This window comes from Manis pentadactyla, chromosome 8, assembly GCF_030020395.1.
Source record: "Manis pentadactyla isolate mManPen7 chromosome 8, mManPen7.hap1, whole genome shotgun sequence".
Taxonomy (NCBI): Eukaryota; Metazoa; Chordata; class Mammalia; order Pholidota; family Manidae; genus Manis; species Manis pentadactyla.
The window spans coordinates 44,122,272-44,140,440 of record NC_080026.1 but is presented as its reverse complement, the minus strand read 5'-3'; the positions used below and the strand labels follow the sequence as shown (position 1 = coordinate 44,140,440).

Sequence of the window (18,169 nt, the reverse complement as noted above, 5' to 3'; positions counted from 1 at the left end):
GATGCTCCACATCGCTAATCATCAGGGAAATGCAAATTTAAATCACAAAGAGATATCACCTCACTCCAGTTAGAATGGCCAGTATCCAAAAGACAGGAAATAACAAGTGTTGACAAGAAATAACACTGCTGGTGGGAATGTAAATTGGTGTAGCCACTCTGGAACGCAGTGTGGAGGTTCCTCAGAAACTAAAAATAGGAATAATTTCTATTCTAGAATAGAATAGAACCCAGTAATTTCACTTCTAGAAATTTAACTGAGAAAACAAAATCCCTGATTCCAAAAGATATATGCACCTCTATGTTTATCACTGCATTATGTACAGTAGCCAAGATATGGAGCAACCAGAGTCCACCAATAGATGAATGAATAAAGGTGTGGTATATGTACACAATAGAGTATTAATCAGCCATAAAAACAAAAGAAATTCTGCCACTTGCAACAACATAGATCAAGAGCACATTATGCTCAGTGAAATAAGCCAGGTGAAGAAAGACAAATACAATAAGATTTCACTTATTTGTGGACTATAAAAACAAAACAAAACAAAATGAAACGAAAATGAGTAGACTCACAAACACTGAGAAGTGACTGGTGTTTACCAGGGCAGGGTTTTGGGGTCGGTGGGTAGGTGGTGTGAAGGGGATAAAGTGATACAAAAATTTTCGATCATGGTAGTACAGCATGGTGAATATAGTCAATGGTTCTGTAACATCTTCCTATGTTGATAGATAGTAACTGACCTAGTGAGGGTGAGGATTTAATAATATGGGTAACTGTTGAACCACTGTGTTGTATATTTGAAACCTATATAGGATTGTATAATAAATTCAGCAGAAAATAACCATTCAGAGCTATGAAAAACACTGTATCTCTCTTTCATGGATTCATTTTTTAAAATAAGAGCAAAAGAAAAGCAAACCATGTGCCTATTGCAACAGTTTATTCATATATCCCTGCATTCTTTTTAAAGAAAATATTAGCTGAGAGTCCAATTATAACACATACTGAATTATCAAGTGGACTGCAATTTTTGCTTGAAAACACTATAGATGTAAAGGAAGCAAATGAAGTAAAAGGGAAGAAAAAGAAGGCAATGTTTTAACACAATTGAAAGCAAAAGTCAAAGATGGATACTGATGCAAGTTTAGACAAACACAGTGATGTTCTTTTCTTGCACAATACTTTGAATCTTTTGAAATTTTTTAGAAATGCACAGAAAAGAATTATGCTTCATGTTTAGTGGCCACCAGAGGAACTGCTTACCTTGCAGAGTAAAGGCTGCCAACTGCACTGCGGTACCAAAGGGACAGTCTAATCTGAGCCCAAAACACAAATCTGTTAGATAATTTCACAACCTTCATTTTAAGATAAATGAAAATAACACATTATGGTGACATTTCTTTTTCATAATTAACAAGAACTTATTTTTCAAAATCATTTTCAAGTACTTAAGAAAATGTGGTTTACCTTAAATAACTAATACTCACTTTCCACTGAGAATATCTTGTTTTAACTGAAGAACAAATAAATACCTAAGAAAAGTAAAAGGTACAAATTTATGAACAATCTATTCTGAAAAATAATCCTACCCTTCTAATTTGAGAGGAAACATTTCTAGGTATAGAACTTTACCCACAACAGTCTATATAGGAAAAACAATGTGGAAAAAGGGGCAATATGCATCAGGAAGGTGGTAGCATGTCCACAAGGCAAAAGCAAGGACGGCAGGCCACAGGGTGAAGCACAGTAACTTTAAGAGACAAGGTATAAAGCACATTACTGAGAATGAGTCCTGTGATCTAACTTTATTCTGACAACCTTGTAAATGGACTCAACAACTCAAGTTTTCTACTTAATGGTGTATGTGTGCATAAGTCATGGATTTACCATGTAGAGTCAATGAATAAATACCAACCAAGAGGCAGGAGAAAATAAAAATAAGCATATATATAACCTACTGAAAGTTTATTCAGAACTATCAAACCACATCAGGATCTAACATTTTTCATCAATCAACGGTATTTTTTAATATGTGAAGAAAGTCAGGAACCAACTTGAATAAACTCTGAGTTAGACAGATCAACTTGGACATTAATAAAGCATGATAAGGCAGTGTACTGAAACACACCAGCCCAGTGTAAAATCCATGAGTTGATAATCATACTTTAAAAGGAACTCACTAATTACCTTTGGAAAATGCTAGGAAATCAATTCTTCATTTTGAAAACAGTTAAAGGAGAAGAATCCTACACTTAAAAAAGTGTCCCAAAATGAAATTCTGTTACCTAAGGTAGTTACCAGGGGCAAGGAATGCACTATACTAGCTGTCTGTAAACTGAAAGGAATTATAAAGACAATCTTCCAACATCTTTAAGCTAGCCTTACCAAATCTTTACCACTGTACAACTCTAGATAGTGGTCTTACCGGGTTAGCTCTTCACGAAGATTATTGGGTTCTGAGGAATAAAATTTAACTCGAAGATGCAGACAATATGGTGAACCAACTGCCATTAAAGAAAAAACAAAAGCTTTAATTTTTTATAAAGCTATTTAAATAATAAGAATTTTCAGCCAGTAAATTTGTCAAAAATCTACTGAAGTGGGTAGAGAGGATAAGAGGTTACTGTGGCAATATTTCAGGTTGCTTGTAGGCTTTGTTAAACCTAACACAAAAAGATCAGTAGATTTTTTTTTTTTATGTACCAACCATCATACAGGACTATCACATATTATCTGTCCTCCCAAGAACAGATAAGCTCAAAATTAATTCTAACAGTTTAGGGGCAAATGCATCAAATAAAAGTCTTGACTATACAGTCTAACAGCCCTAAACACCTGCTGAGTTGTATTTTTTGAGAGCACAGAAGAATGCCTATGTTATTAATTGCTCATGGCAAACCCTCCAGCACACTTTCCAATTCATTTGTCCTACTTCACTAACCTATTCTCAGTGGTCCCACTATTTTGTAAAGACAAGAGTTAAAAGTGCCCTGAAATCCCTGTTACTACCGGGGACAAGCTGAATTATGGACTGGACACTGGGATTTTCCCCTATTGCTAGGAATAATACTGCCATTTTATGTGAATTGCTTCATTTCATTATTCTTAATTTTTAAAAGTTACAGCCTTAAGATTAGTCTCAAAGTATTTTCTAGAGCAGGGCAGATGCCAAGCAGGAAAACTCCAACATAAGTAAATAAAAGTTAAGCATCTCAAGGGAAATTAATCTTATTTCCAAGCTGCAAGCCGTTCTCACAGAAAGAAATGGTAAGGAACTTTAATCTAGATTACTATTAACCCTATGTAACTTAGGATAAGTCAGTATATCACAGTTAAGTTATTTTTAGGAAGTAGATATGTTAAGAAATTCATGTGAAACATGGTTTCTTATGTCCTTAATATTAGGAATCAGAGGTTCTAATACATAACTATATATAATTTACATTTTTTCCACAGTTTTGTAACACTTACTTTTTACTTGCTTTTTGATGCTCTTTGTACCATCTAACCAATGCTGAAAACAAAAATAAAAATTCAAATGTTAACTAGATGACAGAACTTAACATTTTCATTACTAAAAGTTAATTTTCATCATGCTTTTGTTGATAACCACAAGGAAATTACTTCACAAGAAAAAACAAAAGTGAGATAAAAAAAGATGGGGGAGGGTTATCTGCTCAGTATCTACAGCAAGCTTATGACACACATGAGCAAAAGACCTAAAACCAGACAGATGACTTCTTAAAACATTTATTCTGCTCCCTCACAGTAACAAGGACGATATTCTAAATCTTGCCCATACTTTTCCTGTTTACCAAGAAGTAACTCTTTCAAAACTGTTAACATTAGACAGAAGAAAAGTGTTCTCATATTCCAATGCTGGGTTCCTTCTTGTAATAAAAATGTTAAAATTTATGAACAGAAATTAGGTGAAATAACAATGTCATTTAAATTTTATAAAACAGATACTGCTCAGAAGTAGTATTTTTTGAAAGAGCATGCATAATAAATTAGACCTTTCTCAAAAACCAAGGTCCTACCTATTAAATGAAGTCATCTTTGCCCCTTCACTTTACAAATAAAAAATGTTAACATTGTGACTAGCAGACTTCTACTTTCAAGAGTAATAGCCAATTTCTGTAACCTCTCTACTCTGAAATGTCCGTAACACAAACAGACCTAAGAACCAATTCCAGAGACTTCCACTGATAAACTATTCCAACTCACTTCTCATTATTAATCCTTTTACACCACCAAGTCCTAAGGATGACAGCATACACTCCTCCCACTGAGATATCCGCAGTTCTGTTCGCTCCAGCATGCTTACAATTCCAAGCACCCTAGAAATGAAAGGAAGGCTTTTCTCCTTGTGCTACCTATTCCTAGCGCTACAGAATTCAGTTTCATAAGTCCAGGTAGGTGAAGTGTAGGTAAACAAGGCTGCATTGTTAAAGGACTTGTAACTGTTTGCTTTTCTTGCCAATTTACCTAGCCTGTTCCCTTCATTCTCTCCCAAGACCCAAAAGTGAAACTCGCAGAACTACCAAGGCACCCACAAAGTCCCTCTGCACAGTGAAATAAGATGCTCAGGAAACATTTCAAAAGGAAATTAATACTGTGCAATATTTTCTCTGCATTTCAAGTATATGGGCTACTTTATCAGCCATCTCATATCTTTTAATAAATTCAGTTGGGCAGCCAGCCACTTTTAAGCATCTTTCAGTCTAGCAACTGTTCAGTTTTATACATCCCTCCATGAATAGAATGCTAGGTGGCCAGCCAGTAGGCAGAACACAATTTAATCTATTAGCAGAAAGATTTCAACCTAGGACAGCAAAAAGTCCATCCATCACGGCGAAACCCATCAACCCAGTATCCAAAACTCCCAAACTTCATTGTGCTAAATACCTATTGCCTGATGCTAGTCACAGACTAGGTTAAAGATAAAATTAGTTTCCATGCCCCAGATTATTTTATCCCCACAACCACAGACCTGGGAGTTGCCCGATCTTCAGGTTCTATATTAAACAATTACACTGCATTGAATTAACAAATGTATGGGTAGTCTCATGTAGCCCTGGTTTAAGATACTCTCATACACCATGAGTGAAATGAGCACAACCACTCAAGGCCATTTGACTGTACCTTAAAAACATTGTGTCTTGCTTTCTGAGGGCAGGGACGGAGTTTTTGGAGCTGCCCCACGAGCTGAAGTTGTCGTGTCGTGTCCCCTCCTCTTCCACTTACCATTGCAAACAATAAAGGCCGTTGGTATGTAAAAACAAACAAGCAAACAAACAAACAACTGTGTCTTTGACTCAGTAATTCTACATCTAGAAATCATTAAGGATGTGTGCAGATTCACCTACAAGGAATATACATCAGAGAAAGCTAAGGTAATCTATATATTCAACAACAGTGAACTGGTTAAATGAAGTATTTCAATATGATAGGACACCATGCAGCAATTAAAAAGAAGGAAAGCAAATACTTAAGGATCTGGAAAATTATTTGTAATATATTGTTAAAACTTTAAGAGACAGGTTGCAAAATATAAATTGTTTTGCCAAAATGTACACATTTGTGTATATAAACTAAATGTGCATTTTCTTTTGGACTGAGACAGTAACAGAGATGCTACCTCTTAGGTCTTTGAGATTGCTGGAGATAGTTTTTCTTCTTTGTGCTTTCCTGTATTTTCTGCTTATTCTACAATGAGCACATATTACTTAAAACAGTAATCACAGACTCCCCTTATTTTAATTTTTACATATTTATATGGTTTTAGTTCTTTTGTAAAATTAAAAGGTATATAGTCAACCAACCCCTCCAACCCCTGCAATAGGCCACCCCACCATGTACCCAGTTTTGACCACTACATGTACCCCCTCCCAGATGTTACTGGCTTCTGATTCCTTCCAAAGTTTCTTCAAACTGAGAAGGAAAAAAATCAATCTGTGTGTGTGTGTGTATGTTGGTAAAGAGTAAAGAACATTAACAATGGATGGAAAATCAACAGGCTAAATATAAACTTTTATAAACTTTGAGAAATATGAAGAAGGAAGCACTAATACTAAGAAAGACCATTCACTATTTCAAAAATAATCTATAGTCTTTCTTAGATAGTTTTAAGTTAAATTTCTTTCTGTTAAAGAATATCTAGGGCTAGTCTCATACATACACCTTTAATCTCCAACTTTTACACTACTATTCTAAGCATATCAAACATAAAATCATCCCAATGAGGATAAAGGATCAGAGTTTTCTTCCAAGTAGGCATTTTAGTCTCTTTTCTACCTGTGTGTAATAACAGCTTTAATATCTATGCTCACTTAAGATGACCCAAAACTCAGATAAAGCATCAAGCACATTTTAAAGTGAAACTGAGGAGTTTGGGGAGTTGTTGGTGACATTCCTCTAGGAAAGGTCTGAGTTCATGTTTGCATATTCTCAAGTCTGTTTTCTTTCAACCCCTCCACATTCCAAGCCCAGGGACTGGAAAATACAGAGCTCAGAGACAGGCACTGATAGTATTTTCCTTGAATCAGGGTCTTTAGGAGTTGAGCTTAAATTACTTTAGAAGATAAAGATGAGATCATGCAGATATAGATTCTTGAATGCTTAGTGTGAAACTAACATGGTTCACCTTCTCAATGGTACTTTAAAAAGGAAACAAGCTCCTTTCTAATTTCCTACATTTAAAGTTTGATTGATAAACTTAGATATCAAAGGATGTGGAAAGCCACATTTCTTTCCGTCCTATTGAGCTAGGAATGACAGAACAATAATTTACTTGTGTGCCTTAAAATATAAATAATATATAATCACAAATACAAACAAGATATAACTAAACCAATCACCTAGGGAACTTCCAAAACTCTAGCATAAACACATCTTCATCTTAGACCCAAAAGCCGAGTAATCTGTACACAGCTCTTCCAGTGAATGATTCCTGACTTCTAATTACCTACATGGCTCTACTGAAGAAACACACCACTACTTTCGCTCAACAAGCAAAGAGCGTAAGGCAGAGAAATGTAATCTTTCAAAACAATTGCCTCTGCAAAAAAGATTTCTCTTGTGAGAAGTAAAGGCTTATCCTCTGAGTTAAAGGATTAATTTAAAGCAAATTTTAACATTGTAAACAACAAAATGTTAAAAATATATGCTATGAAAACAGGACCAATACATAGCAATGATGTAATCTAACTGAAAACACTTCAATTTAGTTTAGATTCCATTATAAATTAATCCTGGGTGATTACCTTTTTGATACAAGTGTTATAAGACATTCCAAATAAAGGACTGGATGAGCCATTAAAATATACTTGCCACTGTCCCTTTCTGTGTATTACTAACATGATCTCTGAGGATTCTTAAAAGCTAAATTCACAGAGGCAGTGCAGGTAGGCGATTTAGGTTATGTATTCACTCTCCAGAGACAGAGCACATGCATAACCTACATATATACAATATAAATATACATACATAGGCCAAAGTTCAGTAGGTTTATCCAAGGTGTTCTGGAGGTAGAAAGAAGGGATTTAACTGACCATATAAGAATTCTAGACTACAGTTATTATCTGCACAACCTCAGATGAGTTAGGGTCAGCAAAGCAAACTGGCACCTCATCACATTATGCCTACGTACCTCAAACAACTGAATTATAAAATTTGAACAAGAACTGCCTTTTCTCTGAGCTCAATGATTTTGGATTTGCTATTGAGGGGATCCACTACTGTAGCCTCCGGGTGTGTACCTGTAAAACATTTACCCAGTATTCCACTTGAGAAGTGTTTTCCAGCCACCCACTTTGGACCTAGCACCTCCACTTCCATTTCCATTCAGTGCTGTCCTTAAACTAAATGTCATAAACTTCAACTACTCACTCATTTAATTTCTTCTGTGGGTAAAGATTTCAATTCCAATCTTTTTGGAATATAGTTTCACCAAGTATATGATAAGGCAGTAACAGCATAATTAAGGGTTAAACTGTTAGAACTGGCACACATCATACTAACTCACATTCTGTTGTCAAAAGAAGTCACATGGCCAAGTCTCGTACCAGCTGAGCAAGACAATCCCCTTATAGCAAAGGAAGCGATGCCATGATACTCAACATATGATGAAATATATCAACTGATACTGAATCATCCTCCATTTCTGATAATAAACTCCACCTGATTATAATGTATTATTTATATTTTTAGTAGGCTGCCGAATACAGTATGCTGATATTTTATTTAGGATTTTCACATTGAGAACAATGGAAGTTTAAAAAATATACACAGAACAATACAAGCTATCGAATCAATTTAAGAAATATAATTACTACTGACTTGTTAAAAGTTCTATTCCCTTCTTTTCCAAGTATTAGGAGAAATACCACCTATGTTGCCTTTTGTGAAACATGACACAAGTCTCTACAACCTAGTGTAATTCATTCTTCAAAAATTTCATTGGATCATTTAAAATTCTAGCTCTAAATACGAAGTTTGAAAAAGTTCACCAAGCAGCGGTCACAAACATATAGATCAGAAAGTTAAATCCTGGCCTGAGAAATATTTTTTGGCCCACACTGCATTTTTCTTATTAAAAAAAAAATTTATTATGAAATATTCAGGGGAAGTTCCAATGATAACAGCAACAGGTCCTGTGTACCCTTCTCCCAATATGTACATATTACATAACTATACTACAATATTAAAATCAGAAAACTGACATTGGTACAATGTGCACGGTGATAAATAGCCTGCCATTTACTACCCCCCCCAACCCGCCGGGGGCGCTGCAAACAAACCGGCTGACCCGCCACAGCTGTGGAGCAGCCGGAGAACAGCCCCGCCCACAGCAACCACACAGATTCTTCTCCCAGAGTGCAGCTACCCAGGACAGACCCAGAGGCTGCCGCCAGTGCACAGCTGCCTGGCAGACAGAGGAAGCTGGAGCAAGGTCCAGAAGGCACGAAGGGGCGCCGTTCTTGCAGGAGAACAACACCTGGTGCATCTGCGACACCCCGCAGTGCCCTAGGCTATCCTGAGGGAAGCCCTGCCCACGGCAGCAAGAAATACATTGTGGTGGAGAGGATATGGAGAAATTGAAACCCTCATACACTGCTGGTAGGAATGTGGAATGGGGCAGTCACTATAGGAAGCACAGTTCCTCAAAAAGTTAAGAGTTAACTTATGACCCAGAAATACCACATCTAGATACATACTGCTACATGTTCTTTTCCTACATATATACATAACAACAATAGTATTATACAAAGCAGTAGTATAACCACTGGAGTTCCTGGATCCAATTCTAGTGTCTGTAAGTATGGGGGAAGGGGTTTTCCCACACATGATACCAAGCAATTCTTGAACACAAGCAGGGCGTTGGAGAACTCAATTCAATTCTGATGCTATCTGCCCAGAAACAACACCAGATTCCCCAGGTTAAGGGCTCTGTTCTATAAGGTTGCCTTCCATCCCCCACTGAAGACACAGGTCACAAGCCCCAGGCAGTTAACCTGTGCTTCTGGCCTACCAGCTATAGATTAGAGATATGGAAATTTTATGACCAGGATTCTCACATCGCCCATTGTATACATAAAAGAGCCTACCTGCATACCCACTGGCAGCAGGATGTTTACAGCTGATAGAGACTGGCCTACAGAGTTCCTCCAGAAGAAGGAGAGAGCTGAGAGAGCAGTGGGAGTGGACAGCTTAGGGGGCAGAAGAGAGAGGAAGCAGGAAAGAGCAGCTGTGGAGTCCTGGTGCTAGGAAGGGAGAAGAGAGCACAGTGCTGAGGAGCAGGAGGGAGCAGCGCTGGAGCCAGCACAGACTGAGCTGTCTTTGCTGCTTGTACATGGCTGGGTGACCACCATGAGAATAAATTTGGTATATATAAGCACTGTTTAACCCCCACCTTTCTGTTGTCTTTATTAGGTCCCAGTAAATTCATAGTGTACTTGCCCAGAGCAGGGAATCCCCTCCTCCCAGAGCAACAAAGTTCCAACAACCTCCCCTCATGCCCATTTAATTTGCTACAGCAGCTCACAGAACTCAGGAGAACACTTTAAGTATAGAAGTTAAGAGCTACATGAAGAGATACAAAGGGCACGGTCCCAAATAAAGGAGCTTCTGTCCTTGAGGAGCTTGGGGACTGGCTCAGTGGCATGTGGAGGCATTCTGGTTCCCCAAGCATAGAAGCTGTACCCAACTCAGAAGCAGGATTGAACAGAGCAAACACCAATAAGCTCTTTTCAGGGGGTTTTGTGAGGGCTTCACTGCATAGTCATAATCGACTAAATCATTAGCACTGGTTGATTCAACCTCCAGCCCCTGCCTTGGGTGGGGGTCCAAAAGTCTCTAATTTACATGACAAACACCCATTTCACCTTTAAGTCTCTGCCATGTTTTCAGGAACTGTGGATGAATGGTCATCTGAATGACCAAATATGTATTTCTTATGACTCATTATACCACACACACCCAAGAGAACTGAAAATTATGTTCATCCAAAAGCCTGTACACAATGTTCCCTGAAGCATTATTCATAAAAGCCAAAAACGAATGAACTCTGCACACCCATGTTCACTGCAGCATCACATACAATAGCAAAAACACAGAAGCAACCCAGGTGCCCACTGATAGATGAATGGATGAAGAATATATGCTACATATACAACGTAAATTTACTCATACATAAATAAAAAAGAAGGAATTCTTGCCATTGCAACAGCATGGATGGACCTAGAAGATATCATGCTAAGTGAAATAAGCCAGGCAGAGAAAGACAAATACCACATAATTTCACTTATATGTGCAATCTAAAAAACAAAATAAGTGAACAAACAAAAAAGAAATAGACCTATAAATACTGATAACAGACTTGGTTACCACAGGGAAGGGGGGACAGGGAGATGGGTAAAATAGGTGAAGGGAGTAAAGAGACACAAACTGCAAATTGTAAAATAAATTAGCCATAGGAATGGAAATATAACATAGAGAATATAACCACTAATATTTTAATATCTTGGTATGGTAACAGGGGTAACTACACTATTGTGGCAAATACCTAGTAATGTATATAATTATCAAGTCACTGTATTGTACAACTGAAACCAACATAACATTGTATATCAACTTTATCCAATAAAAATGAATGAACCCAAATGTTCATCAATGGATGAATAAACAAAATGTGGTATATCCATACAATGGATTATTAGTCAGCCACAAGGACCAACTACAGAGATATGCTAAAATTTAAACAATGAAAATATTATGCTAAATGCATTTCCAGACTCAAAAGGCTACATATTATGTGATTCTATTCATAGGAAAATTTCAAAATAGGCAAATCCATACAAACAGAAAAATTAGCATTTGCCAGGGGATGTAGGGAGGCAGGGAACAGGGAGCAAATGCTAACAAATACAGAGTTTTTTTAAAGGATAATGACAATGTTCTGGAAACAGTGGTGATGGTTGCACAACTCTGTGAATATACTAAAAACCACTTGTGAATTTTAAGATGTAAAAACTATATTTCAATTTTTAAAAATGGTTTAACTTAGGCAAAAAAATCATACGGTAATCTTAATGAAAACCAACCATTTTCCTCACACATGCCTTCTCTCTTCTAATCCTCCTACTCCAAACTACACTTCCTGAGAGGCACACCCTTCAACATTATCTCCCAAGAAGTGTTTTAAGTGTCATTCTGTATTTATAAGGTAACTGGAGTATCAGAAGTTTCATAAGCCCAACCTCTTCCCAAATAATTCAGTCCAGAAGTAATTAGACAGTATAGCAGCACCAGAGTGCAGGGAGAGGCTAGAGATTGATTCCATGCAAGCTGAGGAAACATACTGATGACAAGTAAAGCCTGGCTTCTGGTGAAGGTAATTACAGACACAGAACAGGAAAAAGCTACAGTAAGCATGGTATTGGACTGGAACTGAAGTTATGGCTTTGAAATCCCAGTGTTCAATTTACATATAGGTTGAGAGAAATAAACATAAATTCCCTAAATCTGGCCATGATGCTCATTGGAGAACTAGTTAATTCCTCTAGAGCACGGAAATTCATGACGAGCATGGAAAATCTTCTTGGGCCAGAAAATAAAGTAATGCCCAAAGAATGATGGGCGCATATTAAAAGAACATAGAAGCCATCTTGAAGCAGCTCCCAGTGGCCAAACCTGAGCATCCAAATACATTACATTAACAGATTATAACCCACTGAATAAAACAGGAATCTGTTAGTTCATAGGTAAAAAGTTTGATGAGGAACAGTCTCAAAGTAACTGACCACAAAAAACTTAGTTACAAAGAGAAAAATATCTTTATATGAGGGGCCTAGCAGATACCACCTCAATTAAAGGATCAAAGTTAACATCACCAGCAATGGGACAAAATGAAATTAAATGTTACCTGACAGGACAGAATAACAACACAGCATCATATCTGTTATCTTCTTGCAAAGCCATCTAAGATTAACCTACTTCATGAGGCTACAAAACAACGGCCTGTATCTTCCAAAGAGCAAAAGTCATGAAAGTCAAGGGAAAACTGAGGAGCCACAATAATCCAGGTCGAAGACAACTAGAAAGACAAGAAAGAAAACTAGAGAGACAAGACAAGTGATGATGATATAGTGTGATTCTGAACTGGACCTTCTGGCTAAAAAAGAAACTCTAGGGACAACTGGCATAACTTTAATGAAGTCTGAGGATTAGACAGAGGTAACATCACAAAGTTAACTTCCTGGTTTTGATGGCTGTATGGAGTTAAGCAGGAGAATATGCCTATTCGTAGGAAACACACTTTAAGGAATTCAGGGGTGATGGAACACCTTATCTACAACTCTCTCTCAAATGGTTCCAGAAAAATACTTAGACTTTTCTTTTAACTTTTCTGTAAATATGAGGTTGTTTCAATTATAAAATTAAATATATATATGTGAATATAAAATGAGCTAGTGTAAGCAAAAGTTAACAACTTTACAGAGCAAACCCAGATTATATGTACACACAGGAAGAAAAGTGAACTATGGCTTCACCAATTTGCTTGTTCTGGTTACCTCCATGATGGATGCATAATTTTAGTAATACGTATTTTGGACTGATTTGAAATGACCAATAAACTGTATGAAACATATCATACATTTAAAGTTTAACTGTAGTATATAATTCCTTGGCCATTTTTACCCTGCCCCTGCCTCCCACCCCACTTTGGATTCTAGTCATGTCAACACAGTAAATATGACAAAGAGGTATGGAAATCATTGGGTTAACAGTTTAGAAAGATAATCCTCGCTAAAAAGTCCACTTGATCTACTTACCAATAAACTATTTGTAAAGTAGCAACTTCATTCCATTCAAGGGTTAAATCTGACCACATAACAAATAACTGAAAATGTTCTCTATGTTTACTGATGTCATTAAATTGTAGAATCAAGTGACTTAGGTTTTAAGAATATCTGAAGTTCTATCTAGAGTTCATTTTTAATAGCTTTCATCTACCAATTATTGTTCTTCCAGCTCAACTCACAAAGCTTGGAGTATTTCAGTGACAGAAAAAAACAGAAAGTAAGTAAAAGTAAGCCGATATAAATTTAATCTTAATGCCTAGATTTCTGGGCATTGGAAGGGATAAACTAGAACTAAAAAGAATAGGGATTAAAAGTTCTAATGCTGGCTTTATGAAAAACTTGTTATGAACAGAAGAAAGACACTATGTGTATATCAAATGAGGAAAAAAATATATCATTATGGAATCTAGTAGTTCAGTAATTGTTGATATTAACAAAAAGCAAATAATACAACTTAGCAATGGAGTCATGTTTATTTCTTTCCACATTTACAGTTGTCTCCCTCTTATCCATGGGGGATATGTTCCGAGACCCCCCAGCAGATACCTGAAACCACAAATACCAAAGCCTATAAATACTGTTTTATCCTATATACACATAATTATGATAAAGTTTAATTTATAAATTAGGCATAGTAAGAGATTAACAGCAAGATTAACAATAAAATAACAATTTTAACAATAAATTGTGATAATTATGTGAATTAAGCTCTCTCTGAAAATATCTTACTGTACTATACTCACCCTTCACCTTGTGATGATGTGAGATGATAAAGGTCTACATGATGAGGGGAAGTGAGGTGAAAGATGTAGGCAATAGGCTACTACTGACCTTCTGACTATATGTCAGGAGGATCATCTGCTTTTGCATTATTTGCAACAACAGTTGACCTCAATTAACTGAAAAAACTGCAGAAAGCAAAATGGGAGAAAGCAAAACTGCAGACAAGAGGGGACAACTGCACTTAAATAACTTAAGGAAAGTACCTGAATTTAACATTGGCATACTTGTACCTCATTTACTCTATAACTCCTCAAAAACAGAAAGCTATCAATTACCCACCTCTAAAGTCATTATTTTTTCACTGATTGCAAGAGTTAACTTCTTTATTCTCAATATAATAGCTGAATGCTATTAAACTAGAGTCAACCAAGCCTTTATTGAACTAAGTAGCAGACCAGAATTTAATTCAATAAATATTTTGTGTGCCTATTACACACTGGGCAACAGAGGTTAGTAAGACTCATTCCCTGCCTTAGTGGATTTAGTCTAACAAAGGAAAACTAAAGAAACACTTCCTATACAAAAACTCCATTCAGAGATCAGAACTCTGAAACTATGGAAAATAGGAAAACTATGGAAAATTTTTTTCTGTGTGTGCATGCTAAATCTACATTTTTTAAAAATAGAAAAATTCCATTGTACCATTTTGTAATCCTTTCCTTACATCATTCCATGCCAATTAGCATACTCAAAAAGTCACCATTTCAAATGAGTTGTAAAGTGTTTATTTTAAAGATGGGCAAAAATTTACCTAATATTCTGTTGCTAAATGCTCATGCTTAATTTTTTATTTTGATTCAAAGCACAGGTGGGGTGGGTATGGGGAAAATTGAAGTTCCTATGGCCAGGATCCACACCTAACCCTACATTACTTGATGATGTAACTAGCCTACTGCTAGGCTACTGCTTCCACATACACAGGCAATAAGCTATTATTGACTGAGTCACTATATAAAGAGCTCTGCCCAGTGCTCTGGGCAGAAGCAGAGACAAAGAAGGATTACAGACCTGCAGACTGCTGGTTGCAGATGTAATTCTAGTGCTTGACCTATCATGGGGTAACAAACCCTTTTACCCCAAGAACATTCCATTCTCATTCCTGGCCTCACTGAATCCATAGTGAGCTTGCCCAGGGCTGAAACCCACTGGCAAGACAGTGGGGAGATAAGGAAAAAATAAATTACAGCTAACATTAACATCTAGCCAAGTGTAAATCTAGCCAAGATACTCTATAAAGCCAGATAAGGAGCTCATCTCCAAAAGGTGTGGATTTATATTTTATAGAAGTACTCCAGTTAATTTATTAATCACACCAAAAAACTACAAAAAAAAAACAACCCAGTCCTAAAGAACTAGAGAATTCCTATTATATATATTGTTTGTGTGGGACCTAGACACTGCAATTATTGTGTCACTAAACACAAATATACACACCTGTCACAGACTTACAGAAAACAAGGCTTAATGTCTTTTTATTCTTATCTCTACTCCCTCTCTCTCCCTGCTACTATTTCAGGCTTTAATATTACTTTTATCCCCAAAGTGTTTGCAATGACTCCTTCTGACTTCAAACTGTGCCCTCTCCAAATAATCCTACATAATATTTCCATATAAAACTTGCCTTACTTGAAAAATTCCTAATCTCAATTAGAGAATACACCCATCTATTATTTAATAATTTTGCTATTCAGTTTGGATTACATGGCTACTAATCTACCTTCCAATCTTACCATCTACTACTTTCTTTCAGATTCTCTGTAGACAAATCCTAGGATAGTATTCAGTTCTTTGAAAAGCCTCAACTTTCCACCCTATTACATACATATGCTGGTCTCTCATCTGAAACGCACATGTGGAAGAGCATCTATTTATAGATACAGAACCACAGATCTGGAAGGGACCTTAGAGATACCCTGATCTTCTCACCTTAATTTGCATTACAGTCTTTTATCTCGCACCCAAGGACCCATAAAACTCCCATTCTATCATCCTTCCCATTACAGTGGTTCTCAAACTCTAGTATGCCCAACAACCACCCTGCTGGTTATTAAAAAGATGTATTTCCAAGCCTCATCTGCAAAGATCATGCTCTAATAACATGGTAAGGGCCAGAATACATTTGTTTTTTTAACAAGCACTTCAGGTTGTTCTGAAGTAACGGGTCAAAGCCTCAAACAATAATAAGAAAATCACAGAAAAAAATAACACATTAAGAACATGTAGCCTTGTAACACTTAGCATGTCACTGGAAATTTTCCAATTCTGCCCCCATATTGGGGCCTCCAATAAAACAGCTACTCACTGCAACTTGTGCGGAATCCATAAATCTCAGTCCAAAATAGTCACTTTCAATAAGGTCCAAGTGGTACATAATCTGATCAAACAGCTCTTGTCCTTTGGCTTTTTTCTGAAATGGTAAGAAAATAAATTAATCAACAAGTGGCTTATAAGATCAACAAGCCTGAAATGAAGATGGTTTTAGTTATAAAACAGCTCTTAAAAAATTTTTTTTATATCAAAAGCATTACCATGTAGCAGATAATCGGTAAGATGCTATAGTTTTCCAATAAACCACTTAAGGCCAAGAGAATTTGTAATCTGTATGTGCTTTCTTGGACAGTGTGACTTTTCCTATCAACTAACAAATACTATTTTGTACCTACCACTGTGTGTAAGGAGAAAACTCTCATTTTGTCTTGTCAGTTTTTACACCCTACTTTAACGGAGCTTTATAATGTAACTAGAAAGAGAAAATTTAGAAAACTTAAGTACAAATCATACTGAACTAACTATACTTAACAAATTTTAGAGGAAAGATAGACTAGAATTATCAATGAACACTTCGAGAAGATCAGTTTTAAACTGGAAAAGAATGTAAGGTAGGAAACAGCAAAAACAAAAATGAAAGGCAGGAGGGACTATGGGGCAATGAAAAACTACTGTCATCAATGCAGAAGACACCAAATTGGAGGGGGTGGGAGCTGAAGCAAAGAAACTTGTATGGAAAAAGCAGTTTTCAAAGTATGGTGTCAGGACTCCTGATAGTTTTAAAAGAGCCACGAGGTTCTACAATTCTCCCCATGTACCTCAATCAAAACAACATATTGCAAGAGTGAATGCAGAAACAGAAAAGAGAACTTAAGTCCTCTATTAAACCAGACATTTTGCCCAAGCACATAAAACAATGGTACTCTCCTCACTAAATTATTTTGTTTAGTAAGATAGTTAATTTTCATTAAAAAGATTAGGTTAACATACAAAGGGTATATTATTGCTGTTGTTAAATTGACCAGAAGATAGAAACTAAAACTGAGAACTTTAAAAAATATTTAATTGGTAACTACTGATAGATATAACCCATATAAGCAAGAGCATTGTCGGGATCGTCAATTTTGAACAATATCATGATTTATTCTTGAGGACACTTGCACCCACTGTCTGAGTCATTGCATCACACCCCTAGGTCAGGGGGCAGATACTTATGATTAAGTCAAAAAATGGAGTGCGGATCAACACCTGAATTCAAATCCCGAACCCTATTCACCCCACCTCAGTTATACTTGCACTGCCACACTGGTAGCTCCTAATCCACACCACAGCCACTGCCACCACAGATGCGCACACATGTGAAAGCACACACCCATCACCAACACTCCTTCCCTACAGCTTTCTAATTTTTCTCTTTATTTCCTAGATTTTATGATCTGTCTTTCATTAGTTACTCTCAGGGGTGGAAGCCAGCAGCTGGCTTACTCCAAAAACAGCAAATCCAGTATGGCCAAAGAAAATGAACAAGGTAAAAAAATGGTCAACAGGGGGGCGGAAGATGGCGGCGTGAGTAGAGCAGCGGAAATCTCCTCCCAAAACAACATATATCTATGAAAACATAACAAAGACAACCCTTCCTAGAATAAAGACCAGAGGACACAGGACAATATCCAGACCACATCCGCACCTGGGAGAACCCAGCGCCTCACGAAGGGGGTAAGATACAAGCCCCGGCCCCGCGGGAGCCGAGC

The 18,169-nt window shown here is 36.8% G+C and overlaps 1 protein-coding gene across 6 annotated transcripts in view; it reads right to left on the bottom strand.

The window, feature by feature from the left end:
* The window catches only part of EPB41L5 (erythrocyte membrane protein band 4.1 like 5), a 177,267-nt gene that overhangs the window by 116,021 nt on the left and 43,077 nt on the right, over positions 1-18,169 (bottom strand). For all 6 annotated transcript variants that reach the window (XR_005025012.2, XM_036886554.2, XM_036886555.2 and 3 more), the window contains exons 3-7: positions 16,453-16,557; positions 3,475-3,517; positions 2,429-2,507; positions 1,491-1,535; positions 1,267-1,319 (exon numbers count right to left, since the gene is read on the bottom strand). Coding sequence is in view for 5 of the 6 variants with exons in the window: in XM_036886554.2 (XP_036742449.2) it covers positions 1,267-1,319; positions 1,491-1,535; positions 2,429-2,507; positions 3,475-3,517; positions 16,453-16,557 (325 nt within the window). In the remaining variant the exon portion in view is untranslated. The remainder of the gene's footprint in view (positions 1-1,266; positions 1,320-1,490; positions 1,536-2,428; positions 2,508-3,474; positions 3,518-16,452; positions 16,558-18,169) is intronic.